The following is a 12,942-nucleotide window of genomic DNA, read 5'->3' as shown; positions in this document are numbered from 1 at the left end:
TATATGAAATTTCCCAATTCTTATTTGTATCAACTTTTCCTCCATAAGGGGCATTAAAATCCATATCTGGCTGCCATCAAGCACATTCCAAGCATTTCAAAGTTTTTTTCCCATAAGAACCCTAAATGCTTTAAAACAAAATAGTACTCATACTTACTCATTACCCCAGTCCAAGCGTACAGTGAGGTGTCTCTTGACTTCTCGTACTTGGTCCTGGGTCAAATGACCAGATAGTAGCTGTCTGCGAAGATCAATCAGTTCATTCATCACATGACGCAGTTTGTAAAAGAGATCTATCTTATGTTTCTGTAAAGGTTTTATTTGGGAGTGGGAGTGGGGGGAGAAAGAAAGAAAAATAAACACTTTAGCTGGGTGATTTAAAACCAACTATATTATATATACAGTAAATGTAAAACTTTTGAGTGCATATGTGTTGCAGGAAAAACGATTATTTCCAGAGGAGTAGATGCATTAGCCTGTCATGGGGGGCGGGGGTAATACTGTGGATCTATAAACACTAACAGATTTACTGCAACATAAGCTTTTGTGTATTGGTCCACTTTATCAAATGCATGAAGTGTTAACGTAAGCCAGCAGGTGCACAAGGAAAGAAACAATATTGCTATGTGCACCCCACACTCTGAGTTGCGGAATACTCCAGCATTGCCAGTGCTTATCCAGGGTTTGGTTTCCTTTGAAGGAAGCTCAATGGAGACTGTGGCATCTTTAGACTATATGGTTCCATTTATACATATATACAACTAGAGCAGGCACGTCCAACAGGTAGATCGTGATCTACCAGTAGATCACTGGACGTCTGTGGTAGATCACTGGCTCCCCCCAAAGAAGCTCAACAACTTTGGCTCCCCTTAAAAAGCTCAATATTTTTGCCCTGTACCCCGAAAACTGGGGCTTTCCTTCGCCCTAAAAAAAAACAAAAACTGAACAACTTTGATCTGAATGCCTAAAAAACGGGCCTTCCTCCTCCCCCCAACAGCTGAACAACTTTGACCTGAACCCCCCAAAAGGGGGTAGATCACTGCCAGTTTTTAACTCTGTAAGTAGATCGCAGTCTCTTGGGATTTGGCCACCCCTGAACTAGAGCATAGGATGCAGGGGTCACAGCATTAACACTCCATTAGGTTTCCAGGGAAGCCCCAAGCTCACAGCTTTGGTTTCAGCACAGAGCATACATGTCACTCTCTCTCCAGACTCCAGCATCAACCAATCTCTCTAAATTCTCTTCTACGAATTCCCCTGGCCTATTGTTCTCCTTCCCAGGATGACACATCATCCAGCCAGGTGAGAGGAGTGGGGAAATGCTTACCCCCCCCCCAGGAGAGCACCATCACTTAGTTGTTGCTATGGCAACATAGCTCACTCTTTGAGAAGCTGATGAGAGCACTTGGCTAGTCAACTAAGGCCATTAACTTACAATGAGACTGACTGGTTCAGCAGCAGCTTCTACTAGATTTTAAGCCTCTCTGCATACAGAGAGAAATGCAAGCCTTGAACGGACCTACAAATGTCATTCACAGATTCCAGACTACACCCCCCCCAAAAAACACCCACCCTCTAACAATATATATTGCACATACACACAGAGAGACAGATCTAGGGATTACTGGGGGGAGGGAGAGAAAAGGGGTCAAATGGCAACGAAATGCAACAAGTACAACCTGTGACAATTCTCACATAAGCAAAGTGAGTGATCATTCTCTACAGCTATAGTTGGTGATAAAACGATCATTCCAGCTTTGCTAAATAACACCTGTAGTAAGACAGGAAGCGGTTGTCTTTATTGGCGCCTAAACAGAATCAAACCTTGATTAATTATAATTCTGGAGTCCCCCTTTGCTGAAGAATGACAATTTTCAGGTCAGCAGTCCTGGGAGATTTGTATGTTCTCCCTTTGATTTCTGAATGTTGCCATTTCTAACGTTAGATTGTTTATTATGTTGTGTAGCAACTAGCCTGCTTTTCCTATGTAGAACACAGAAGGGCATTGCTGGCAGGTGACAGCATATATCATAATGGAAGATGAGGAAGAAAATGAGCTCCTGATGCAGTGGCTGGTGCCAAATGTTTTCTGAGCAGCCTTGCTTGTATAGACATGGGGGAAGATTTGGCATCTGGGTTTACTGCAACCTCTGGTCCTTGCTATTGTGCTTTAGTAAAAGTGGTTATTCCAGGTTAGGGGTAAGCAAAGGCAGATCTACTACACAAGACCAGGGACCAGGATGGGCTGTACAGCACTGATGTTATGTAAGGAGCGTTTTTGCAGGACACTGTAGGTCAGAGGTAAACAGATTCAGGCATGTTGGATCAACTTTGTTCTTTACTAGAACGTCAGGATCCACTACTTAGAGACATATACTTAAAATTTAAAAACAGGGTGCAGATTCTGGATGTAGAATTTTTATTCAGCATCAGAAATGACCTACGACTGCAGTCTTTTCATGCAAAGTCTACTCCTGATTAGCTCTGCTCATTTCACCTAATTTAGGTGAAAAAAGCAATTTTGTTGCTTCTGTTGCTAAACAATTGGGAGTCAATTTACTGCAGATCACTCAGAGAGATCTACCAGTAGATCCCTATCCACCCCCTGCTAATTCCTGCTGTTAGGTGACAAATACAAACTCAGAAGATAAAGTGACTATTTATCACCTACAACTCCCTGTAACAACCAGTCTTTACAAAATAATGCACTGCATTTTTAATTTGTTCCTTGGCTTGTTTTGTGGTTGCCATATAAGGTAGATAAAACACTTTCCACAGTGTGAAAGAGAAGGAAAGTTAATGGTGCCATGCACAATGTCACTCATCTGGTAGCAAGGGCCGTGCAACTCTCACTTCTAGGCAAATAACAGATCTCTCATCCTTTATTAATTTCTATGTTAAATTGTTTGATGCTCATTGCCACAAGCAATGAGTTTTGACATCTTTTAATATCACTGCAGGGGCTGACCTCTGTAAAAGGAGTGTAACTGGTATATTTCAACAGAAATTTATTAAGCTCCTTAAACAATTTTATTTTGCCACATCAAATAAAAACAAAACCTATCAATGTGAGGGAACACTATGACAGTTGGTTTTCCCCATTTGCTGTACAGGAAACAAATTATTCAGTCATTGCTTTAGAGGAAAGCATGAAAATTACCACGGGCTAAGTACATGATTTATATGCGTGTGAGGGCTAAAGCCCTTTAACAGCTTTGGCGCAATTCAACATGGAACAGACATGTGAAGTAATCCTGTATCCTCTCCACTCCTTTACCTGGCTAATTATCTTTACAGTGATCTAAAAGCAGCAGGCCTCCTTGCTTTTTCCCAGGCCCAGAAGAGAGTACAAGAAGCCTGGAATTTCAGGAGAAAAGCTCTGTTTTGATAATCAGTAGTCATTTCTTCTAAACTTCAGTATTACATTTGTTCTATGTATGAGCCAGGGATAGCCCATTATGGTGCCCTCTGTTATGTTGCTGGACTTCCATCATCTCTGCCCATTGGTCTTGCTGGCTATGAAAACTGCTTAATGACTTGAACTGCAGAATTCACAAGCCTTTTTCCTAATGTCAGTGTTATTTATACATAATGTTTAAACCCCATCTTTTTGAGGAATTTAAAACAACATATATGTGACTCCTAGGATAATCTCATACCCAGGTACTGTACTGATGTGGCCTAGATCGACCTTGATTCAGAGATGGAGCTATTACAGGAATCTTCTGTGGTCCATGAGAATAGCCTTAAGGTGTATGATATAGATTCCCCTCCTTCTCCTCCTACCTAATTCTAGCCAGTAAACAAGGAAGTAGGAATCCAGCAAAAAGCACTCATTTTTTCCCCATTTTCTAAAAGCAAGTAAACCAGTAATAAATGAAAGCAACGCAACGCAACAAAAATGAAAAGTGTACTCCATCACATATGGTGTAAAATGTAAAATAAAAGGTCAAAAAAATAAACATGACAAAATGTTTTAAAGAAAAAATATTTAAAGTAAAATTCCAGCTACAAGGTTTTCCTACAGCTATGATGAAAAAATGAGCTAGTAGTTACACAAGCTTGTTCTATTTCTAGAAAAGTCTTCCTATTATTAACATGTATTTTATTTTGCACGTGTTTTATGAAATATGTAAAGAAAACCTATGTTAAATAGTTATAGGATAAAAGAACATAAAAACTGCAATCTTAAATGAGAAGTTTTTATCATTCAAATCTGACTTCGTGCAAATCTGTAACTAAAAATATCATCAAATATTAAGGCATCAAATAATTAGCAAGCCAAGAACAGTTGCTCACCGGTGGAGACATTCACTTTGCCAACCAGTCTACAAATACAGGCCGAGGCCCCAGCTCTTATTATTTATTAAATTTGCATCCCTTCCTACACAAAACTCTCAAAGCTACTAACAGCAACAATGAACACAAAACAAATACAATAATACAAATAAATCAGTTAAAAAAAAGTACACTAAAAGTTCACCCACACAAAATGCTATCACAAGGCCCAGTGTGAAATGCATACAACCCTTGACTCTTGGCAGCTAGTCAGTAAGTTATATGTAACCATACATCAAGATTATTTATACGTATTATTATACCTATTTCAATTCACTTACCACATATAACTGTTTCCAGAGGACAGCCCATTCCTGGAGTGTTGCTGTAACTTCAGTGATAACAGAATCTTCAAGTGGAACAACTGTTTCATACTGCCTGTAAATTTTACCAAAGCTCCCATGAAACTATTGTAAAGATTATAAGACACTTTGAAAAATTATTACTTCCACCTTCTCCTGGTTTTAAAGGAGTACTCACAATTATTCACATTGCACTAAATTGGATCCAGACTAAAAAATTAGTTGCATTCAGTTATTACTGAAATCAGTGGGACTTAGTTCATCATTAACTTGTCCCATGGATTTCAATGGATTCAAATTCACCTAATGTAGGGCACAATCCAAGTCTGCTTTGGACCCGTGTCTCTGTGCCCAGCTGTGCTGGCCTCAGCTGGCCTCTCCCTGCAAACTGATGCTGGTGTCACCCTGCCAGCACAGAGTTCAATATTCTGCCTGCTTAATGGGTGGGCAGAAATGCTGTCGGTGGGTTTCCTGCTGGTGGCAGTCAGCAGGAAGTCCTGAAATGGGGTATTCCTGAAGCAAGGAGGAGGTAAGCAGGTCCAGGAGCCATTGGACCCTGAGCCGGTCCCACTGCCATCATGCAATAACATCAGGCCAAAGCTAGGCTTGATCAATTCACCTGCTGCCCACCACCCACTCCACCTTCTACCTCAGCCAGTGTTTTATTTTTATCTGCTGCTTAGTGGGTGGGAGCATCATGTAGTTTATTATTAGTGTGCTGGCAAAGTTTTCTATCACTGTTTATGTGGGAACTGGTTTTTGTTTTGATTTTTAAATATATTGTACGGTATGTTGATGTTTTATATGAATTTTTCTTTCCATTCTTTTTTATGGTATAATTTATTTATGTTTATGACTTTCAGTGTAAGTTACTTGAAGATCTCTTAAAGTGGCAAGCAACAAGTTTAATAATAAGCAAATAAATTTAATTAATTTTAACTGCAGAGCACATTAAATAATTGCAGTGAAAACCTGCTCATTTATCAGGATTGTATCTAATTGTGGGTTGTTGTTGTTTTTTTTAACCACAAAGGTATCACAATTTATTGATAATCAGGAAGCATACTCACCCTCTGTTGCTGACAACTGCCTTTTTCAAGTGAATATAATTAATAGGAAAGATCCCCTGCAAGAAATAAAAAAAACACTCTACTTAACTGAAAAAGTAAAGGAAGTGCAATTTAACAGAACCTACTCAAGTATCAATTTGCTACAGAAAATATGGAATCGTTAACAACTTTCAAAAATGATATCGATTTTGAATCAAACATGAAACTTATAATAATTCCTGGAAAGTTGCAGAACACAACTCCACATGTTTACTCTGCCAAAAATGGTCATGTTCAGTACACATACCTCTTTAATAATGTGCCGGGGGAAGTACAAGCCTTAGTTATTAACAAATATTTACAGTGGTGCCCCGCTAGACGAAAATAATTCGTCCCGCGAAAATTTTCGTCTAGCGGGGTTTTCGTCTTGCGGAGCGGCAATGGGAGCCGCGCTCTGCAAAAACGAAAAAAAAAAGACGAAATTTTTTCGTCTTGCGAGGCAGCCCCATAGACTTTTTCGTCTAGCGGGGCAGCCTCCCGCTAGACGAATGCTTTCGTCTAGCGAGTTTTTCGTCTAGCGAAGCATTCGTCTAGCGGGGTACCACTGTATTGTAAACATAAATGTCCGGTCCAGCAAGGGGGTCATTCCGTATCAAGTGATCCAATTTTTAATGTTTTTTTACCTCATGTCATCCAATTTTCTTAAAATTTTGTATGCTTGTTGAACGATCAAAACTAAGTTAAAATCTAAAAATTACTTTGAAATTTCAAAAAGTTGACAATTTTGGCCTTAAAAGTTCAGTCCAGAATTGAGATATTACCAATCTCTTCAGAACTTCATGGGCTTTAATATGATATGGCACAAGATGGACTTACTTTAAATTATAAAGTTAAGTTATAACATTTTAAATTTCCAAAAGTGGTTTTTAAAATATGGTTTAAAAATTCCAAAAAAGTATTGATTATTTCCTCGAAAAAATCATCTTGGGATCTCAGTAAGATCACATTTCCAAATATATATTTTGCGCATACACGTCTGCCTTATTGGATTCCATTTAGGATAAGTGGGTCTTCTTGGAGTAAAATATAACAGATTAAAGGTAAAGATAAAAGGTAAAGGACCCCTGGCCAGTTAAGTCCAGTCAAATTGGACTATGTATGGGGTACGATGCCCATCTCCACTTTCAGGCCGAGGGAGCCGGTGTTTGTCCACAGGCAGCTGTTCCGGGTCATGTGGTCAGCATGACTAAACCGCTTCTGGCGCATAGAACACCGTGATGAGTGTCAGAAAGCACGGAAACACTCGCGCTGGTATGCTTTCAAACTGTTAAGTTGGCAGGAGCTGGGACAAAGCAAAGGGAGCTCACCCCATCGCACGGATTCCAGTTGCCAACCTTACGATCGGCAAGCCCAAGATGTTCAGTGATTTAGACCACAGTACCACCCAAGACTTCAAACCATAATATCAGTTACTTCGGGCATTTCTTTTAAAAGTTATTCAACTAAAAGGTATATGCAAAGCTGCAATATTTATCTGGCCAAGTAGTTGCCCTACATATTTCCCCAAGGACAGTTCTTTTTCAGAAAGCTGAGCCACGATTCCCCTGGAATCCCCCCACTTCAACAGGATTTTGTGTTGTTGTTGTTGTTGTTGTTGTTTTGTACCCTGCCCATCTGGCCGGGTCCCCCCAGCCACTCTGGGCGGCTTTCAACAAATATTAAAATACATTAAAATGTCACAGATTAAAAACTTTTCTAAACAGGGCTGCCTTCAGGTATTTTCTGAATGTCAAGTAGTTGCTTATCTCTTTGACCTCTGATGGGAAGGTGTTCCACAGGACGGATGCCACTACCGAGAAGGCCCTCTGCCTGGTAAGCTTCACTAATGCACTCCCACAACTATCTAGCTATGGATGAGTTAGAGGCCTTTGACCCTAAAGAACCACATAATGCTTTGGATTTCCTAGTGGCTACTGTTTTATCCATGTAAAAATGAAACCCCCTTCAGAGATTTACGTTATGCCATACTTTCTCCTAAGTAGGTACTCAATTGGAGCAAATAAGAGGATGACTTCCTAAGACTGAAATATTTCTGGCATGAAAAATGTAGCATCACCTTATCTTTATTAAAAAAAATAAAACACACCACAGAGGTCAGGAAGTGACCCCAACTCAGACACCCTCCTGCCAGATCACAAATAAAATAGTCTTCGGTGTAAGTTCCTATGGGGAGACTGTAGCCATGGGTTCAATGGGAGGCCCCAGTGGGGCACTTATGACCCAGTTCAAGTTCCAGTTAGGGGAAAAGTGGACTGGTGGATAAAGCAGTGCAACTCCTTTAAAAAACCTATATATGTGAATGTGGTAAGAAACAGAATCATCGTCACTGGAGCCCAAAACAGGGTGTGCAGTGGCTGTCTGCCTCTTCAAGGCACTTGTACTGAAGACCTCATTAACACAGTCCTGTAAAAACTCTAAGGAAAGGTGTCCTCTAGCTTCATAGTCCACCACTATCATTGCTATCCATGTGCCTCCACAGACTTGGTTCATCAACCCCTTTATGAAGCAAGCAAGATTTCCAACATCCCCTTGATATTTGCACTGCCTTAGCTACAGCCTCTCATCCAGCTAACTAGATGTTCTGCAGATCTAGATGTAAGAACTTGGATACTGGGCTAGCAGATCCTTACTGGCTGTAAACTCCAATGCTATTTACACAGGCATCTCCAGCAGCTCTGGGCACCACATCCTCCTTTGACACTGCTATCAGAATGGTGTCTGTTCCTTGATGCTTGTCTATTTGAGCACATCTACAATAGGGACTCGGGTGGCGCTGTGGGTTAAACCAGAGCCTAGGACTTGCTGATCAGAAGGTCGGCAGTTCGAATCCCCGCGATGGGGTGAGCTCCTGTTGCTCAGTCCCAGCTCCTGCCCACCTAGCAGTTTGAAAGCACGTCAAAAGTGCAAGTAGATAAATAGGTACCGCTCCGGTGGGAAGGTAAACGGCGTTTCCGTGCGCTGCTCTGGTTTGCCAGAAGCAGCTTTGTCATGCTGCCCACATGACCCGGAAGCTGTACACCGGCTCTCTCGGCCAGTAATGCGAGATGAGCGCCGCAACCCCAGAGTCGGACACGACTGGACCTAATGGTCAGGGGTCCCTTTACCTTTACCTTACAATAGCTTGTTGAATAGCTTTTTAAAAAGACATAAATATATATATATATTAAGCATTTTGCCTCCAGTGCATTTATGTCTTCTGTTTCCAGTCACTGGAATCTTGACATAAACCTCTGGACCCACTTGCTTGAATGGCTCACAAATAGACCTGTCATTGGTTTCTTGAAATGTTTGTCTTAAAAGGTCAGTGGGTACAGAGTCTGCTCAAAGTCCCAAATGGTCAAGCATCTCGGCTCTTCTTGTTCACCTCAAATCCATGACATAATCAGGAAGCATGGTCTGAATGTCATTTAGACTTTGGCTCCTGGACTTGGAATGAATCTGGATGTTGTCCAAAGACTCCTTTTATCTTCAAAATGAACCGTCTTGCTGACCAGCACTTTGGTGAAAACCCTGGCAACTGCATGCACTTAAGGACTTATCAAAGGACTCCGGTAAAAGAACAACAAAGTTTGCCTGGTCCCTGAGGAAAACTACATTGACAGTATCAGGCTTCCCCTCCTTGGTATCAGTCTGTGGTTAGCTGTAAGGTCTTGACTTTCTTACAGATAAGTCTGGTGAAAAAGTTCTTGCTTTTGTTTAGGTTGTTCCTCTTTCTCTTCTGAGAGCTCTCCCTTCTCCATGTGGGAAGTCTCACAGGTGATGGACCTAACCAAGTAGGCAGACTATGGAGGAACCAAGACCCCCAGAATGACCCACTCCCAAACCAGAGGAAGGAGGAATAACCTGAATACAGGTTCCCATTTTAGCCAACTCATCAGAAATCCAAGGAAGCAGCTCCTTAGGAGACTTCCAAGTGTTCTTGTGTCTGCAACAGCTGGAACTGGAATAGGAGCTATCCGCACTATCTGAGGCCAAAGGTGAGCTGAGGAACCTGTACTTCCTCTGGAAACCAGCCCCTGGAGCGGCTGAGTACCTTTCCTCCCATTTATTACTTCCTGCAGGGACAGATTTTGGTAATCTTTGGTAATATGATGCCCTGTAAAAGGTAAAGGGACCCCTGACCACCAGGTCCAGTCGTGTCCGACTCTGGGGTTGCAGCGCTCATCTCGCTCTATAGGTCGAGGGAGCCGGCGTTTGTCTGCAGACAGCTTCTGGGTCATGTGGCCAGCATGACTAAGCTGGTTCTGGCGAACCAGAGCAGCGCACGGAAACGATGTTTACCTTCCCGCTGGAGCGTTCCCTATTTATCTACTTGCACTTTCACGTGCTTTCGAACTGCTAGGTGGGCAGGAGCTGGGACCGAGCAACAGGAGCTCACCCCGTGGCAGGGATTCGAACCGCTGACCTTCTGATCAGCAAGCCCTAGACTCTGTGGTTTAACCCACAGCGCCACCTGGGTCCCTATGATGCCCAAAATTTGGTGCCCCCAAATGGATATTCTCAATTATGGATCTTTTCAGTTTTGCACTCCTTGGCCACCCACAATGCCCTAAATCTGATGCTGCTTCCTGCAGGGGGAAATGGAAGCTCTACTGCAACATGATTCCCAATACTTTCCTGGTGCCTCCTGCCCTGATGGGTGTGGAATCTTCCTTTTGACAATCTTGAGAATCTTGAGGATACCCATGTGAGACCTCTTCCTCCAATATTCTCTCCTCCCTCGACATCCTACCTGGATCTTGACCACCCTGACCACCTGCTCAGAACAAAGAATAAAGCAAAGGACAGCTCAAGCACCCTTCTGCTATTTGCCTGGACAGAAGGAAAAAGCAAATGGCAGCAAGAAAACCTTGGGTGTTGGTATGATGCAGTATCTGCTCCACATGGCCTGCAGGTGCACATTCTACCTCACTCCTCTTAGCCCAGCCCTGTGAAGAAGGTAGGAAGAGCTGGACTGGTGCAGGAAATATGAACACTGTAGTGTACACAAAGATCAAAGGCCCTCTCAGGCCTCACAATTCCTCAGCGGGGGCAAGGTCTAAGGAAATGGCCAGCAAAGGAAAGGATGGAGCAGTAAACTGCTTGCTTGTGTGAAAATAGGGGCCCCAGTACTGTTCAGCCCTCAAAGTATAGCTGTGTGGGTGGGGATGCAAAATTATTTCCCCAAAGTCTCATGCAGCAGAAGCAAAGCTGAGGCTGGAGTCCTCTCTCTCTTTTCCTCCCTACTCAGCCATGTGGAGGCTGGGAAAGGACTGGAAAGCTGACCAAAATTACTTCCACCTCACCTGTACTTGTAAACCCTCAATCCTCTAGAGGGCAATTGGAGAAAAGATCAGAGGAATAAAGATAAGAAATAGGAAATAAAAGCACAAGCACTGTGTGTAGGGCTCTGGGGAAGCAAGCACAGATAATTCTTTCTAATCCAGAAACAAGGCCAGTCTGGGAGCTCTGTCCCAGCAGAGAACTCAAATTGTAAATCTGCCCCATCTCCTGGTGATTGGAGGGCGGCAATCCTGAAGGTACTTTAAATGCCCTCTTTTAAATATTTCTTTTTTGTGGGCTCTGGCAACATAGGTTTGTGTGGGCAGGCAGTGTAGTAAAATAAATAAATAATATGTTACAGTAACTTTATAAATGTTTATTTGTATTGCATTTGTTAAAACAGAATCTAGACTCACCTTTACATTAGGTTTCTTTATTGAAACTCCTCTGTACCATCCTGAAATACAACAAAATATGCCAGATTAAATTCTTTCTGAAGTTAAAAATAAATACATAGAGCAATTAAGAACTCTCTACTGCTACTCACCATTCCAAGGCAGTACACAACTTATTCTGACAGTGTCTCTAATAAGGTATTTGGACTCTTTCTTTTCTTTTCTTATATTTTTAGGGTTAAAATTGATCCAACCTATTGGTTTTAGCTTACAGAGCTTGGCAGGCATAGGAGGATCCAGGCATCAGACTACTGTTTGATGGAACCATCCAGACTGTATGTTGGAAAATGTTGGTGGGAGGATGGTGAAGTCTGCCACTACATCATCATCATCATCATCATCATCATCAATTATTTTTACTCCCTTTTCCTCTGATGGGACTAGATGGATAGATACCATAGGTAACCATCACAAATTTGGGTGTATCAGGGGCATGTCAGCCCCCAAAATCAACAGAACCCAAGCAACACCAGAATCTGCCATATATTGAGTCATCCAGCTAAATATTTTCTGCTGATTGACAGCAACTTTCCAGGTGTTTCAGACAGGAATCCTAGCCCTACCTGGAGACACCAGAGCTTTTTGCATGTAAACCACTGAACCATACACTCTCCTTACAAAGCAACACCCCAAGAGCCCTTAAATGGATCCTCAGTGAATAGCAGAAAGACTCCCTCACTTTCCCAAGCTATGCATCATGCTTGATGTTTCCAGTACCAGCCAGAAAGCCAATATCATAGCAAAATAAAACCAAGCACACCACGAATATATTGTTACGAGGAAGGTAAAACCACCAGAGTGCTGAAGTTCAAAACATCCTCCTACTACTCACTGTGCACAGCTATGGCTCTCTGGGAAGCAGGGAACCAGCAATATGTCTCTGCAAAAACTGACCATTGGATCTGCTTGAACATAGGAGAGTTTTAACCTGTCGTTTCAAGTAGCAGGCTCCATCTCTTCTCTTCTTCATGAATAAAATTCTTGAACAAAGTCCTTCCCCACCTACCCTTTCACATTGTACACAACAGCCCAGCTCCTGGGAGAAGTCTGAGTAGTGGGCATTTAGAAGAAGTACTATAATGCACACAAACCATCTCTGGAGAGAGAGGAATACAAAAAAGAGGCTTAAAAGAGGAAGAATTATTTGCAATCTTGGATGGAAAACTTTAAATGGGTAGTCTGGAATATCACTCAGCTTTCTAGAGAAGGATCCGCCTGACAGAAGTCTAAGGTACCTTCAATAGCTAAACCAACCTGGGGGACCAAATGGAAGTGACATTGCTGATGAGTCACAGAAAGTCCCTTCCCCCAAATTCATTTTGCCTTTTGCAGATGATTGGCAGCTTACAAACTCTACCACCTGCCCAAGTAAAAGAAAGTCATTTTCATTTCTCTTTCTACTTGATACTCTGATTCTCTGCAATTATTCAAAAGGAATCCCTACACATCCCACATTGTATAACCAAAAAAAAAAAA

At 42.0% G+C, this 12,942-nt stretch overlaps 1 protein-coding gene across 1 annotated transcript in view; it reads right to left on the bottom strand.

The window, feature by feature from the left end:
- Positions 1-12,942, bottom strand: part of DOCK3 (dedicator of cytokinesis 3) — a 145,629-nt gene that overhangs the window by 111,165 nt on the left and 21,522 nt on the right. Inside the window, exons 3-6 of the mRNA XM_033140625.1 lie at positions 11,428-11,468; positions 5,711-5,766; positions 4,620-4,716; positions 158-306 (exon numbers count right to left, since the gene is read on the bottom strand). Of these exons, the coding sequence (XP_032996516.1) occupies positions 158-306; positions 4,620-4,716; positions 5,711-5,766; positions 11,428-11,468 (343 nt within the window). The remainder of the gene's footprint in view (positions 1-157; positions 307-4,619; positions 4,717-5,710; positions 5,767-11,427; positions 11,469-12,942) is intronic.

The sequence above is a fragment of the Lacerta agilis genome, chromosome 2 (genome assembly GCF_009819535.1).
Source record: "Lacerta agilis isolate rLacAgi1 chromosome 2, rLacAgi1.pri, whole genome shotgun sequence".
In the NCBI taxonomy this organism is placed as follows: Eukaryota; Metazoa; Chordata; class Lepidosauria; order Squamata; family Lacertidae; genus Lacerta; species Lacerta agilis.
Note: the sequence above shows the minus strand (reverse complement) of the source record. Positions and strands in the feature narration are given on the sequence as shown.